Here is a 16,415-nt window from a genome sequence, read left to right on the forward strand (position 1 = left end):
TGGCCTTTCCTCCTTTCTCTAGACTTTGTCAGTATCTGAGTGTTGCCCTCCAGCATTTTATTTTCTCTTATTCTGCTTTTGTGTTCCTTTCTAACATAGTGAAGGAAAAGAAAGTTGAACACACCTAATCCCAATGTGGGAATTAAGTGGGGGGTTTTTTATGTTACAAAAGTACAGGGGAGCCTGGAGATTGTTGTAACACTACAACACCGTGCAGAGATCCAGAGTGTGCTGGAGTGCTGGGAATGGGATAATATTCTGTAAGGCTTCTTTGCTCCCTCTCCTATGAGCTGGACAACTGCTCCAATGTCCCTGTCCTGCTTCCTTTCTGCCTTTTGGCATTTTTGTCTTGTAGAAGAACTTGGAGTTTCCTTATAGACACATAACATATAATTAACAGAGGATGATGTTATAGGAAGATTTTTCTTTGGGCAGGATTTGGGACAGATGGCAAGTTCTGTACCTGTTCATGGTGAGTTCTGTGATACACTCAGACTTTCCAGGAGCCTTTTGTTCCCACTCTCCAGGAGATACTTTGTAATGCTCCAAACCTCTCCTGCGCTCCGGCTGTTGGCAGGAGGGCCTGCTGGACACTTCTTCGAACTACTAGAATTCTTTGAGTTAAGAATAATGGTCAGGGAGCAGACCCTGAGTAATCTCCCCCTCTCCCACCTTTGTAATTTGCTCTCTCCTTTTTTCCCTTGAAACTTAAGAGTCATCACCTCCCTGGCTGTTTTTCTGTTTATCCCAGCCCCCGAGGCAGCAGTAGGGAAACAAATGTAGCACTTCTGATGTGTCTGTTTAATTTCAGTGTGCACCGACCTACCAAGCTCAGCAATTAGCCTGTTTGCTAAATCACTGACTAGGATATCTCTGTGTTCCAGAGAGTTGTTTATCATTATTTCAGAGTTAAAGGACCACGTTTCTGTCTTCCAGACTTCAGAGGAAATACTACGCCATCTGCAAAACATCGTAGACTTTGGCAAACATGTGATGAAGCAGTTCTTTGGGGAGAACTATGTTCACCACGGGGTAAATATTTTATTCTTAAAATAAATGGCTTATGCATTGTAAACACTGAAGTGTTTGGGGGAACACTGAGTACACACACAAGAAGCATTGGGATGAGAGCAAAGATCCTGCCCTGTGCTGATGAGAGGGTTGGATTCTCTCCATGGTTTGGCTACGTCAAGCTACTAATGAAAGAGTGGTCGTTTCTTTGCTCTACATAAGGGAAGAAAGGTGTGTGTAAGAAGGACTTTTATACTGGCTCTAAAACAAAGGATAAAACCTAGATCATATAAATGGCTGAAGTTTCCATGCAGTCACAGGTAACCTTTTCCCTTGCCACTCACTCTGTTGTTCAGGGCACCCTGATCTCATTCACTGAACATCAGAAACCTGCGTGGGAAAGTTAGAACTCGCCTGGAATTTGAGTTACACAGTTCTGTTTGAAAGGGTAGGATAGAAGGAGGAAATGGGACCTTTTCACTTGTGAAGAGGATAAAATGGTGCAGATTCCTTCGTGCACATTAAACTTGCACTGAAAATGCTCTTTCTCATGTAAATTAGCTCTTAGTTTTTATAGCAGGTACTGCATGTGATTGCAGGTAGAGGTCTGCAGTTAATTAGAGGGAGAAACTGCTGACTGTAGAGTTTAGTGTAGTGCTTTTAACACCCATTGACCTTTGCTATTCCATTTTAGACCCCCCAAATTGTGTAGTAACTTTTGTGTTGAAGTACATTTTCTTTTTTTTTAATAGGAAATTATTCAACTGCCTTTAGACTTCATAAGACAGCTCTGTTTGAAAATCCAGCCAGAGAGGCCAGGTAAGTACCAGGAATGGCATTAAAAAGGGGGATTCCTCAAGCTGTAAAGCAGTTTCCTTTGTTCTAAAGCAAAAAACCATTATATTTCAGAAGATAAGGGGACCATGTTTAATATTTAGACAATGATAAGTTGAAAGTTTGTTGTGGAAAAAATGGAAATGGATGTGTTTTGGAATTAACAGCTGTGCTTTTCTAGTCCCCTGGACACGGGGGATTGATGGGGACAATGTGAGGAGAGAGTGTGCTGACCTTGTGAAACCTTTGGGAACATGCTGCAAGACTGGAAGTTTGGCAACCTGTGAGGTGCTCGATGTGAAGGGAAGTGCTGCAGAATGTGGTGTGTCATCTGTCACAGTTGGCAGCACATGGTGCATGGTCTTCCTGTGTGGCTGAGCTCTGAAATGGGCAAAGAGAAGGGCCCTCATGACGTGTTCATCTTATGTTCTCAAATGTCCTTGAGAAGGGCCAGAAATTCCTCTGGAAGCAAAGTCCCTTGAAGAAAAATGTGGCATTAAATCAAAGTATTGTAGCGAGTGCTTTGTTTCCTTTAATCCAGGAAAAAATTGAATTAATTTACATATAGTGAGTACAGGACACTCTCCATTGTTGAGTTGTCCTCACCTGTTTGAAAAGCAGTTCCACAGTGACAGAAATAAGTGAGGAAGGTAATTATTGTCTAATAAAAGTCAGAAAATCAATGATACTCTGGTAGAAGTGAATGATAGAATTTAGTTGTATTTCTCGAAGTTAAGCTTTGTGTGCCCACAGCTGCTGAGGATTGAAATGTGGTTGTGAGGAGCTGTCCAGGTGCTCTACAACAGCAAATCTCACCATCCATTTTTAACAGCAATCTTTTTCAAACCTTGAGGAAAGAATTTCCTTCAGTATTATATGAAGGTGCTTCTCTAATACTTCATATTTGTGGGTCTCTCTGATTTGGCAGGTGGTTTTCAGCTGGGAAGGTGGATCTACTTTTGCTTAAATTTAGAAATCAAACCCCAGTATTTGTTGGAGACAGAAGGTTTCTTGCTTATTCTGGTGAAGTGCAGCAAGTCATTGCAGACTGGTGCCTAATGAGGCTTCAGTTTCTGGGATTTATTTTTTCTATGCAATGTGTATTTTTTCAGAATGGGCATTTTTCTTGGCAATCAAAACTGTAACAGAACATGTGTGTTCTCTCTCTTTAGTAACACAGATATTTGCAGTTTGAGGAGTCTGGTTCTTGTTAACTTGGAACTAAATTTTCACAGACCTTGTGTCCCAAAGGATGCATATGGAGAGAGGTTATTTAAAGGCCTTTTTTAAATAATGCCTCAAGTTTATGGCATTCCTGCCAGTTTTCACAGATGAGGGTTGGTAGTTCATGAAGCTTCAGGAAGCAAACAGGAGATCACATCTCTGAACAAATACACCAATAAGTCACTTTACCTGTTGTTGGCCAATGCATTTCCTTGCTGTTTCAGGCCTCACCTTTCTTGGGATGAGCTGGGAGCTGGCCATTAAACAGCAGCTCTTGGGACACTCCATATGCCTGGGACAGTTTTGAGGAAACTCAACCCTGGGTGTTGATAATGGGGAGGGCAAATTTGTGCAAGTGCATAATTGGCTAAAGCCTCCCAAACTGTGTGTCCTGCGCTTCCAGGTTTGTTCCCACACCCCACCTGGCAAAAGAGATGGCTGCAGAGTAAACAAACATCCACACACCTGATTTCTTGTTTGTGTTGGCTTTTGTTTGCTTCCCCAGAGTGTCGCTGTGACAAGGACATGGACACGCTGAGCGGGTACGCGATGTGCCTTCCCAACCTAACGAGGCCGCAGAGCTACCGCCTGGCTGAGCACCGGCCCATCCTCTGCATAGAGATCAAGGTGGGCCAGGGGAGAGGGTCCTCCTGGGGGCTGGTCTGCATTTTTTAATTCACCCTGGTCAGAGCAGTTCAAGGAATGCAGCAGATAAGGCAGAGCTCACCATTTTCCTGTCAGCCTTCTTCCAATTCCTGATCTTTTGAAACTGGGGAAATTCCCAGGTATTACTAAACTATTCTGTTGGCAACATCAGTTTTGTGTCCTTTAAATTAAAATAATTTACTTCTCTAAAATGATTGGAAATAATATTCCGCTTTTAAGTGCTAGATTTTTTTAAATGATTTTAAAACATTTTCCTTTAAGTGGAGTGATTTGCATCTTGTGTGTGCTTATATTGCTATGGAGAGATAAACTTGTCTTTACAGTCTTTTTTGTTTGTTTGTTTTAGCCAAAGTGTGGCTTCATTCCTTTCTCCAGCCATGTTTCACAGGAGATAAAGCACAAGGTGTGTCGTTACTGTATGCATCAGCATCTAAAGGTAATTATAAAGTCATCCTGCTTCCCTTTTGCTGGACTGTGCTTTATTTGCTGTTCCAGGCTTGGGTTCCTGTTAAAACTTGCTCAAATCTCTGATATGACTAAAGCTGGTAGGTGGATACACAGCTGAGTTGCTGGGTGTGAATTTGTTTAGTGAGAGATGGAACAAGTTCTGTGGGAAGCAGGAAGCAAACAAACACAATATGAGTCTTTGAGGACTGTGAATGCTGCGATTGGGTAAACTCTGATGTGGAACTTCCTTTCAAGATCAGCTCACCCAGTGCATTCTGTGCCTTACAACAAACAGCCTGTAACAGGCACGGAATTCACTGGAGTGGTGTCCATTGTGAGTCTGAAATGGTGTGGCTGTCCTTGCCTGATTTAACAGGACCTTTCTCCCTCTGTGAATGCTGTTTGCTTGACTTGAGCTAAATATGACCGGAAAGACCCACAGTGCTCATGAATTTTGTGTTCAGAGAGGTTTAAATGCCATGGGACCTCTAAGGCCAGGTGTGAGTGCACTCTGTTGAAGTAAGAGGGCAGGAATTGCAGGCAGAGTGGGGTGACTGCTCTGGCTTTCCACAGGTAGCGAACGGAAAATGGAAGCGACCCAGTAAATACTGCCCGTTGGATCTCTTCTCAGGGTAAGCATTCTGTGTGTTTGTCAAAACAAATCTCTAACACAGGGTGGGTTTTGGCAGATTTTCTCAGATTACTGTGCCTTTTGCTGAGGTATTAAGCATAATCAATGCCTGTTTGTCTGACCTTTACAGTGAGTATTTCTTGTGCCATCTATTTTCATCTGTCTTGAGAGTCAGAGCTGCTTATTGATGTGCCAGTGCCCTTTGTTGCATAACACTGCACCCAAGAGCTGTTTGGCTTACTCAGATTTGAAGTTTATTTTGCCTTTGCAGTTACCTCAGCTCATGCCAGGTGTGAGCATCCAAAGCTGGGATAAAACATTCTTGGCTTTATTTTTTGTTTTCCCTAGAAATAAACAGAGAATGCACTTTGCTTTGAAGAGCTTACTACAGGAAGCACAGAACAACTTGAAAATATTTAAGGTAAATAGTTAAATCTCTACTTGCTTTTTTTTGGCCTTGGCTTTTAAACAATTTGCCTTCAGCATCTAAATGGTCAAGATCTTACTTCAAGCCTACCCAATCAGCATCATCACTGTTGGACTCCACCAAAAGACAAAAGAAGGAAATGGATAAATTCTTAGTTAGATTTCAGGATAGTATAGATAAGTAATGATTTCCCAGAATTCATAGACTCATAGAATATCCTGAGCTGGAAGGGACCCACAAGGATCATCAAAGTCCCACTCCTGGCCTTGTGCAGGACACCCCAACAAGCCCATCATGTGCCTCAGAGCATTGTCCAGATGTTCCTTGAGGTGTAGCAGGTTTGGTGCTGTGACCGCTGCCCTGGGGAATTAAATTAATCTAAAAGAACTGCTGAGGAACAGCTAATAGAAAAGGACTTTTAAGGCTGATGAAAGTTTTAAAACTTCAGGAGGAAGAAGATGGAGAACTTTGCATGTTGCTGCAAATATTTTGGTTTCAGATTCCTGTTGGAGCACTGTTTGCAGGCCAAATGTTCCCTTTCCATGGCATTCATGTAGGAAAAATACAAAGCAGTAACTGATGGCTTATAGAGCGTTTTAGATTAATTCTAGGAAATGAGACTCTTTGCAATTTATTTCCAGTATTAAATAAACTATTTGAATTACTTAAACTTCCATGAACGGTCCTATTTTTTCTGTTTGCACAGGTAACTATCACACCTTTTCTCTCCCCTTTCACAGCCTTCTCTTGGCCTGTCTGGCTCGTAAAAGAAGGTTGTTTCACATGGTGCTTTGTCACCCGTGACATTATTCAGAAAGAAGTGATAGGAAAATGTGCCAAGTATCAGATCACTAGTATTGTTCCGATTCCTTACAATTTATCAACTTGGAAAAGTAGCACTTGATTTAAATGGGACTTTTGGTCCTCGTTCAGAGGTTGTTACTTGTGAGATCTGGTTAAACTTAAGAGGGCAAATTTGTGAGAGATGTGTGTATTTCTATGCAGATCGTTAAGGTAAGAACATTTTTCTGTGCTTAAAGTATTAAATCTGATGCTTTGCATAGCTCAATGTGAATAACTTGATTTCCTGAGGGCCCTAAAGACTTTTTATTGTTTCCCTTCTTTTCAGAATGGTGAACTAATCTATGGCTGTAAGGACGACCAGGACTGTGTGTCTGACTGGAACGAACTTGCTCGTCACTTAAAACCTTTCTTTTTCCCTTCCAACGGGCTGGTCAGTGGCCCCCACTGCACAAGGACAATTGTTAAAGAACTGATCCAGGTGATAACCATGACGCTACTAAGTAGCACCGATACCTGCAGGGCAGGGGACATGAAGACAGTTCCCGTTTCACAAGGACGAAGCTACTGTGAAGCAAGTGCTTTTAATAAGGAGCTGATTAGAAATGGTGAGGAGTCATTTATTAAGCACTGTCAATAATTACCTGTCCATGGAATCACAGAGTGGTTTGTGTTGGAAGGGACCTTTACAGCCCACTAGTCCAACCTCCAGCCATGGGCAGGGACACCTTCCACTAGACCAGTTTGCTCAGAGCCTTGTCTGATGCAACAGTTCAGATCTTTGTCTCTTGTTTGCTTGTTGATACTGATGTGAGAATGGAAACAGCAGAGTTGTAGTGACACTTAAAAATGAGTTCTGAGCTGTGTAGCTGGTACATAATTGCCCTTAATGTGATGTTGTTGTGAACACTTTTAGCACTGTGTCTATGGACAGGTAAAAATAAATTCAGGAGGTGGTAGAGGACAAATGGAAGAAAACACCAGTTTGAGCTGGTAACAATCACAGGGATTCCAAAAGCGTGGGGAATGTTTGTGCTGTATGTGATGGAGTTGGGCTGCTTTGGCTGGTTTGTTACATGACACCTGTTCTTGCCTTGCCCTCTCCTCCTGCCAGCCCTCACCAGCAAGGGCACAGCTCATGTTCTTCTGGTAAAAAGAGATCTGAATGCCAGAGGGAAAAGGAATGGGAAGTGAGAGCTGGAAAATGCTAAATAATGGCAATTCCTCAGTGCATAATTCTGTAAAGCTTTAATTATTGAAGATGCTGCCAGTTTTTCTAATTACACAAACAACATGTTTTTTACTCTGCTTTTGAGGCAGACCTTTTTCACTGCTGGTGCTTTGTTACAGTGTTGGAGAAAGAGCTGCTTCACAGAACTTGCAACCAGTGCAAATATCTTTATATTATGTAACAAAAGGACCTGATAGCTGGAATGCTGAATTACTTTCTGCCAGAAGTTGATATTGTTCAAAGTGAATTTGTGGTGGCTTAGAACTCAGATGAAAAATTTCTCTTGTGGACTTAAATGAGTAGATTGCAGTGTGGGTGTGTTTTGGTGTTGATTATTTTTGGTAATTTGTAGAGTTGTATACCAGGTGTTTTATTCTGCAGCCCAAAATGAGCTGTTTAAATGTGAAGGTTAGTAGGTGCACCTGGCACTTTGGTGTTTGGAAACTGAAGTGTTTTAAGGTTTACCCCTGCCCTTGATTGCACTAAAAGTATCTGGCCTTTGGTCGTGAACAAGCACATGTTGTGGGAATCTGAAGCAAAGACAACACTCGTGTCTGCCTTATTTTAAAATCTATTTTCTTCTAGGTAAACATAAATTGGAAAGCTCTGGCTTACCGAGGGGTTGTCTCCTTTATAAAACCCTTCAGGCTCAGATGCTTGACATGCTGGACATTGAAGGACTCTATCCTTTGTACAGTAGAGTTGAACAGTACCTGGAGGAATTTCCTGAAGAGAGGTAAGACTTGATGGCTTTTCTTTTCAGTTCTGAGTAACCAGGTGTGCAGGCAAGATTGACTCTGTGCAGACACTCTGTGTTGTTATGTTGTACAACCTTCCTTCATGGCATTGCACATTCTGAATTTCTGACTTGAACTGCCAGATAACATGAGAGATCAGTTTTATTGTTAAAAGTTTTGATGGCAGTCACTTGGGCCTGAATTTTTAAGTACTGATTATGAGAAGTTGACAACAGAGTAGCATAGAAAAAGTCTCTTTTCCTTAGTAGAAGAGGTTGTGTATTTGCAGAAAGGTACAGTAAAATGGGTGGCTGGTTTCTCCAGTCCCAAGTACCTGCAAAGTTCAGAATGTCTGCAGGAATAATGATGTTTTTACAGTCATTCTCAGGTCTGTATTGGATTACCCACAACCTGCCCCTAAAATCCAGTATTTGGCAACAATCCAGCTGTGCCTGCAGGGTCCTAGGGAAGGTGTGGTGGATCTGCTGTTGTCCATCCTGCTCTTGTGTGAGAACATCTCCAAATGCTGCCTGTGACCCACATCACAAGTGCTCAAAGCATACTTGAGGCACAACAAGCTTTATTTGTATTTATATTATTTGTTGTCTGGGCATGGCAAGCTGCTATATTTTTTTCCACAAATGAGGCTTATTGGTGTGCTAATAATTGCTACACAAAGCCTTCCCTGGGGTGCTGTGCCTTTGCTGTGCCTCTGCTGTTGCTCACACGAGGGCACTCTGGCTTCACTCGAGAGCCACTGCTTGTGCAGTTATACACAAAACAGATGATTTGGAAATGTGTTCTTAGAGCTTTTGGGTGTCTGTGCTGCAAACCCCACTGTGAGGGGCTCAGTTTCTCAGCAGGGGTTTAGGTGTTTACCAGGGGAAGGAAGGAAGGAGGCCAAGCCACCCTCCATGAGCACAGGGTATGGAGGTGGGGCAGAGCAGGGCCCTGTCAGACAGGCCTGTACTCCTAGTTTATATATACACACACACACACACAAATATAAAATACTAATATATTGTTATATATTTTTTATATCTACATTTCAGCAAGGCTTCTTGGAATTCCTGCAAACTTCTGTAAATTTTGAAACCTACACCCCTTTTTTGCAAAAAAGACTGTTTATGCAGTGATACACAGGGCAGTGGATTAGGAAAGATTCATCTTTAAAAACCCCACACAACACCAACCCTAAGCAGCAGCAAATCCTGAGTGATATGAGAGTAACAGGGTTGGCAATGAGTTAATCCTTGGACATGTTTATTGGTGTTATTATTGCGTTGTTCTGAGTGTCTGAGGTGCTGAAAAAGAAGACACTGAAAACCAGTAATCATCTTGGCTGTCTGTAAATCTTCTTTTAACATTTATCTAGGAGTACCTTACAGATAGATGGACCTTACAATGAAGCTTTTTACGAGAAGCTGTTGGATCTTTCCACAGAAGATGACGGGACAGTGGCATTTGCATTAACAAAGGTACTTCTGTGCATGTTGGTGAGGGTTGTTTGCTCTGTCAGTGTTCATGGACACCTGTCTCACTGAAAGGGATGGATAGTGGATGTGGGCAGCACCACTGGCTCATCAGGGTCTGGGCAGTTAAAGTTCTCACTTGTGCCAGGGTGCATCTTTATAGCAGAAACAGTTAAAAACAGATGTGTAGCACCATTTCTTAAGAAAAAAATAAAGCCATTTATTTTCTCTCTAAACTGAGGAAGGATTTGCATGAACTGGTGCTGGTTTGGCCTTTAAAAAAATGATCTGTAGGAAATAAACAGTTCTTATACAGGATGCTGCAAAATCACCTGCTCCTGCCAACCATCTGTTACAGATTTTGTTTCCAGCTCTCACAGTGCCAACATACCAATATAGGGAGAACACTGGTGCCTTCTGTAAGGAACAGGATGTTTTACTCCAGGCAAACACAAATATGAGAGGAAATGTGTGTTATTTTTGTTGTACAGGTGCAGCAATACAGAATAGCCATGACTGCTAAAGACTGCTCCATCATGATTGCCCTTTCCCCCTGTCTGCAGGACGAATGGTAAGAGCTGCCTGTAGCTGCTTTGGAATGGCTCCAGTTGTTTAGAAATTGGAGATACTGTTTGCACAGTTCAGTCAACTCAACAACTTGAGAAAAGTGTGGGATTTTGTGGGGGGTGTCCAAATATTTGGCTGTGAACATACTAGTAGAGTTCTGATTTAAGGCATTTAGAACCCATGTCTGTTTCTGAAGAGTTTTAAGTTGATCCAGAAGGGTTAAGGTTTTATATTCATTTGCTTCTTGAACTTTGAATTGACTATTTATAGTAGCCCTACATGGTTTTAAACAGGTGCAATTTTTCTGCCTGGGTGTCCTCAGAAGTTTTTCAAGCTGAGTTACCTTTAATGGCCTAATTAGAGTAAAATCAAGGCAATAATCAAGAGGTGACATCTGTGGCTGTCAAGCAGGAGGCTTTGCTGCAATATCACCCATTTTGGCTTGTGTCAGCAGTCATAGTCTGCAGGGGGGTTGGATTTAAGAGTCCTTTCATTTTTAGAGAATATTGTTTTTTGTATTTGCCCTGCAGTTCTTGAGTAAAGTGTGGTGATGGACGTGCCTTGTGCTGTGGTTGAGTTCAGAAATCCTCCATCCCTCAGCATGCTTGGACAGCAGTTCCCACACTCGGTCTTTTATTACCTTGAACCTAAGAAGGTGTTGCGGTGCCTCTTTCTGCTTTTGCTGGTTAATAAGGCTGTTGCTTTGTATGCACCACCTAGAAACAGCTTAGATTTAATAAATACAGAGACACAGTAGTTGAGAGTAATGTTTGGCTTCAGCTGTGTGGAAGCTCAAAGGAAAATGACTGGAAGAGATCCCACCAAGTTCCCATTAGGACTGGCAAGGCTGGACCTGTAGTTTCCTCAGTGCTACATTAGCTGCAGTTTATTTTCTTGGGCTCCCACAAAAGTTCTAAGATAAACATTAGAGTCACTTTTGCAAAGGGACTTGGGACACATAAATTTAAAATACTGGTTTCAGTGACTCAGATGTGCAATGTGGTTTTGTTTTCCAGCTCTGAGCAAAGATCTGTGGTACTGACATCCAAATCCAGATTCACCTTTTCCGTCTCTGTGCTGGACCTGGACCTGAAGCCCTATGAGAGCATTCCCCACCAGTACAAACTGGATGGAGAGATAGTCAACTATTACCTGAAGAATGTACAGGCCAAAGACGACTCTGTTATGTCCAACCTCTTCAAGGAGAATGAAGACTGCACACTCGTTCTCCATAAAGTGTAACCATTTCCTTAAGGTTATTTTTACTCAAACACTTTAGAAAGTGGAAGATTAATGGAATACAGTTATGGTGACTTTTTTCTTTTTTGTCGTGTTCAGTGCATTTTTCAGCTGTGAATGTTTTTGCTTTATGAAATGATTTCTGATGGGTGATGCCTTCTCAGAGCTCTGGGATAGCATTTGCTAGATTACCTTAATGAATGTATTTAATGTGACAGGACAGGTAACGTGCCATACCTTGGAACTAGAGGACAGCAAACGAATACAAAAAGTTACTTCCTTAGAACTGAAAGAGCACAGAATTAAAGGTTTCCTGAAGTATTGCACTAACATAGAAAGCCTAATTACTAACAAGAGAATTGCCTTGGAGCCTGTGTTGAGTCTTGCTCATCCCTCCTAGAGGAGGGAATGCTCTGGCAAATCCTGGTACAACACTTTAGCATTAATCCATTGAAAAGACACCAGTGCAGTGGCCGATCTGTGGAACTACCCTGTCACTGCAGAACACTTAAATACTAATGCATGGATTAGGAACACCAGGCTGCCTGCAGAAGTTTAGTGATCACCTTGTATCTACCTGAAGCTTCTGAAATTAAGTGCAAAGGGTCAAGGTAAACATCTTTGAGTTTGATGTCATAGCTGGGCTTAGCTTGCCTGCCATACTGGTTTTCATTGTCTCTACATTATATGCTGCTATTGGAGGTGAAACCACAGCTCACTCTCACCTAATTGAAACTGAGCTATAAGAAGAGTATGTTTTGAGTTTTACAGTTCATTCCAGGTCTTTCAGATGGTGTCAGACATTGGCATTATTATACTGATGCCCCACACTCTGCGGAGCATGAGCAGCTGCTTTCAGGCTCCTGCAAGTGACACAGAAAAAAGGTACAGCATCTCATTGTCTTCCCTGAAGCTGCAGTGATTTTTATGATGGCTTTACTTTTTAAGCAGTGCTCTGTGCAGCTGAACTCTGGTGAGGGGCTGCAGCAAAGCTATCCTTGGGGAAGATCCTGAGTTGGAGACTGGGGATATATCCAGAAGTGAAGGTACCATGATAAAATCTACACCCCCTTTTCCCTCGGGGATTGCACACCCTGAAAGGTGGAGAGATGCTTCTTAAGTCACAGGTTGTTACCTGAATACAGCCTGTGCTTACCAGTAATGTTGTTCAGTCAGTAAAAAACACTGCTAAAATCATATTTATACAGGGATCTCAGTGTAATGTTTGAATTGTTCCACTTTACCTGAAATTCAGAAACCAACCTGGGGACCCCTGTACCTTGGCACAGCTCCAGAAGGAAATGTGAAACACAGAGTGACACCACTCCCACAGTGACAGAGACCTGAGCTGGCACTGCCAGTTTGTATCCACTGCCAGGTGCCTTTCTGGGATGGGGCCCAGAGCTGCGATACTACAGCAGTGCAGTAACCTGGTAGCTGACAGGGGGAATAACCCCTTCTTTCCAAAGAAAACCCGGAGGGAAAGAGAGCCACTTTTGAATCAGAAACCCTCCAGCTGTTAGGAGGAAAGAAGGATCATACCCAGCGGGGAAGTTCCCAGGTTCTCATGCTGCAACTTTACAGACGTTCCATGTGCAAACAGAAGCGTCTGTGCTGTGCAAACAGTTTCTTTTCTAGGCAAGGAGCTAAAGATGAACTGAACTAAAGGTTACATAAAACCAGCCAGACCAGTTCTGTGTCAGTGGGTAAGCAGCAGCAAATTTTGCCTGGCTACTGGACTCCAAACTTGAAATTAGCCTGCCTTATCTAATGAGAGATTTCCTTAGAGAGCTGCTGTTTATCAAAAACCAATCTCTGGCATTGCTTAGCTGTAGAGTCTGGCAGTTTTTCCTGACCTACCAGAACAGTGGGAGACTATTTCAGTGATCAAACAGTGGATTATTACATTTATGGCATTATAAACATACTGTTGCTTTAGTTCTTGGTTTCTCCACCTGTTTCCCTGTTGGTGTACAATATTTTGCCATCACTGATGGCAGAGCTGTTGTGCTGCCAGGGTGGTTCCAGCAGCTCTGACCTTGGAAAAGGAGTCTCTTAGTGTCACTTGAGAGCCCAGAGTTTGTGGATTTGGACTGTTGGTTCCAGGAACTGTTACTCCCTACCCAAGAAGTACTTGACTTCCAGTCTTACTGGTTTGGTTTGGATACAGTCATTTGGCTGGGATGGACAGAGCAGGAACTCTTGGGAAATGCTGAGAGTTCCCAATGGGATGATGGGAGAGGCAAGACATCTGTCTGATCTGGTTTGTTTCTTCAGGGATGAATGTATGAAATGTGATGCTTGCTAATGACTGCCTGCCAGAATTTCCCCCTGGAAGGGGGAAATGCTGCAGTGGGCAGGAGTGAACTCACCCACCTCTTCCTAGGAGTGTAACAGGCCTCTCTGGGTTAGTTTAATGCTGTCTCAACACTTACATTGTGGAACAAAGTTACTTCAGACAGTTACTCTTGGTTTTTTTTACCATTGTATGTCATTGAAATCTTCAAATTGTCTTCTTCCACTCTAATTTAAGGAGAAAGCTGTTTAACTCTTTGTTCTAAGAGTCTCTTTACTGTTCTCTTGTCATTTTAAAATCACTGTACTTTTACAGAGCTGTGAAATGAAATGGATTTTTATGGACTTGATTTTGACAGTGCATGATCTTTTAACAATTTCCAGGTATCTAGAAAATGTTAAGAAGATAAACCACTCTGGTACATTAATGATTCAGAAAGATAAATTTATAATGAAATCAACTCTGTACATGTAACTATTTTATTTGGCATTTTTGTATTTAAATGGCTGTATTTATTTTCATGTCATGACAATTTATATATAACGTGCCATAATTGTACAGATAGCATGTTTTATGAGTATGGTTTCTAAATGGAAAATAACTTAATGTTTATATTCAATAAAATTATAGACTGTGTAACACAATATCTTAATTAAAACTACTTTTGAAATTGCTACCTGGTGTAAGTAACGCTGGTGTTCATTTCACCACTTTGATCAGGTTCTCCATGGCTGCCTCAATGCCGAGGAGCAGCACCATGCTCCGGAACTGGGCAGGGACATTCCCAACTCTTGCCATCTTCTGCTCCAGGACTGCAGGAAACACAGAATAGGGAGGTTTATTTCCCCAGAGTTCCATCAGTGGTGAGTGAAACACCTCACCCAGGCATGGTTTGTAACCCTTTGAAATCATAAGGGAGGTGAAGTGTAGCTGCTGCTGGATTGGGGTTTGTTTGCCTGGTTGGGCTCCCTGAGGTGTATTCTGTGTTATCCAAAGGGGGATTGGCCCAGAGGGGGGCTGGTTTCTGCCTGGGGGCTCAGAACAGTCCCTGAAGTGACTGGTGTTACCTTGTTCTGGGACTTTGGTCAGCAGGTCCAGGACAGGTGTAGTTGACCCTTCTTTGTCCATATGGATCTTCCAAACAATCATTAGTTCAAACCTGTAAGGGGAGCACAGGGAGGTCAGTTCAGGGTTAACCAGGGCACTGTCTTGGACATTCCTTCAAAGTGGAAACTGTAGTTTTGAAGAGGCTCCTTCTCTCCAACAAAAGTCACCTCATGTAATGCAACTTGCCCATCTCTGGATTCAGGAACATTTAATTAACTGAGGAAAATGAGTAATCCATTGACAGGGAAAGGTTCTGGGTACATCCGAATTTTCAGCCACAAGGATTTTTTCTGTTGGTTCCTGTCTCTTACGGTTTGTTTGCACAGTGCAGTGGGGAAAAGTAAGAGAGGAAGGCAAAGAAGAGCACTGAGTGTCCCCGGGCCTGGCCCCTCCTGTGACATCTGCACCTGGGGTCAGGTGCTGAGCTCAGACACAGGATGAGAACAGGAACATTGTTACAGAGGTGTTTGATAAATGGTGATGGGCTGGGTCTGGAATAAGGGCCACCCTGATGGTTCATGGTTGTATTAGAATAATGCACAGGCAAACATCTGTCCAAGACCTGCATTCCTGCCTTTCTTTGCTTTTCACTTTGAAAAAATAATCTCAACCATCACTACTCCTTCCAGAGTGGGTTTGGTGTTTTTTGTGAGGCCAGTCATGATTCCCAGGTAACGCAGTGGGACACAATCCCTGCAGTGTCTCAAGGGAACAGTGAGGCAGGAGGTTGGTCTGGAACAACAGCCAGAGCAGATCTGCTGCTTTATAACAGCCCTGCTTCTTTACTGCATCTTTATTCCCCTCCAATCCTGGAATTCCTTTCTGAAAGTAAGGCTTTCCCAATCCCAAGCTGATCTGCACAGCAAGTCACTGTGAGGAAGAAGGTCCCCCTTTCTCTGATGTTTGAACCATCATGACTGTAAAAGTTTCCTTCAAATGTGATTTGTCAGCCTTTTGCCATTTTGATTGTTAGAAATCCTCTGGGAATTTGTGCACAGCTTGTTCTTAGATTTTGCAAACAAATTCCTATGCTAGTCTGGTTTCTACAAACCCACTGAAATGACTTCTAAATTCTTGTGTTTCATGACTGTGGGTGAGAGGGAACGTGTGTAATGGAACTGGCACCTGGTGACATAGAAGGTGTTAAATAACACAAGTTTTTCCCTAACCCTGATGGTCTAAGAACAAATCATTCCAACAGTCAAGACTTGAAGCATTTAGTTGTAAACGGCAGGTTTGTCTGAATCAAAACAGCACCATCTATTAGGGATAATTTGCTGCTTCCATACACAAATATGACAGAGGGAGCTATGCTCAACTTCCAGTTGTTTCTATATAAATTAAAGCATGTTATATAGCAAGATGTAATAGGAGAAGGGAATGGTCTGGTCCCTTAACAAAATAGTTATTTTTCTTGGCCCTTACAGAATTCCTGGCAGTGATAATTATATTGTCTTACATGTAACTTCAAGGATTTTTTTCTCTGTTGAAAACCCCAAACTGCTGGACACATCCCACAGGGAGCCCAAACAAATCCCACAAGGCTGGTAGAGCAGTAATTCCTTCATCTAATGGATTTCCTTCTAAAACAATGGAAAACCAGAGCCATAGTTGCTTCCAGTTACACGGTAACCGCCATTTTCTTTCCATTCTTTGATGTCAGGATGCTGAGGAACTGGGCTATGCTGGGATGTGGCTGGGATCCCTGCACCGCCTGCCCTGGCT

At 42.4% G+C, this 16,415-nt stretch overlaps 2 protein-coding genes across 2 annotated transcripts in view; one reads left to right on the forward strand and one right to left on the reverse strand.

The window, feature by feature from the left end:
* The window catches only part of IPPK (inositol-pentakisphosphate 2-kinase), a 30,400-nt gene extending 16,141 nt beyond the window's left edge, over window positions 1-14,259 (forward strand). The window contains exons 3-13 of the mRNA XM_071550675.1: window positions 937-1,032; window positions 1,764-1,830; window positions 3,575-3,696; window positions 4,082-4,171; window positions 4,756-4,814; window positions 5,162-5,234; window positions 6,370-6,649; window positions 7,858-8,008; window positions 9,385-9,487; window positions 9,973-10,052; window positions 11,065-14,259. Coding sequence (XP_071406776.1) covers window positions 937-1,032; window positions 1,764-1,830; window positions 3,575-3,696; window positions 4,082-4,171; window positions 4,756-4,814; window positions 5,162-5,234; window positions 6,370-6,649; window positions 7,858-8,008; window positions 9,385-9,487; window positions 9,973-10,052; window positions 11,065-11,290 — 1,347 coding nt within the window. The 3' untranslated portion in view covers window positions 11,291-14,259. The remainder of the gene's footprint in view (window positions 1-936; window positions 1,033-1,763; window positions 1,831-3,574; window positions 3,697-4,081; window positions 4,172-4,755; window positions 4,815-5,161; window positions 5,235-6,369; window positions 6,650-7,857; window positions 8,009-9,384; window positions 9,488-9,972; window positions 10,053-11,064) is intronic.
* The window catches only part of CENPP (centromere protein P), a 121,571-nt gene continuing 119,084 nt past the window's right edge, over window positions 13,929-16,415 (reverse strand). Inside the window, exons 8-9 of the mRNA XM_071550678.1 lie at window positions 14,651-14,742; window positions 13,929-14,395 (exon numbers count right to left, since the gene is read on the reverse strand). Coding sequence (XP_071406779.1) covers window positions 14,283-14,395; window positions 14,651-14,742 — 205 coding nt within the window. The 3' untranslated portion in view covers window positions 13,929-14,282. The remainder of the gene's footprint in view (window positions 14,396-14,650; window positions 14,743-16,415) is intronic.

The sequence above is a fragment of the Pithys albifrons genome, chromosome 3 (assembly GCF_047495875.1).
Source record: "Pithys albifrons albifrons isolate INPA30051 chromosome 3, PitAlb_v1, whole genome shotgun sequence".
In the NCBI taxonomy this organism is placed as follows: Eukaryota; Metazoa; Chordata; class Aves; order Passeriformes; family Thamnophilidae; genus Pithys; species Pithys albifrons.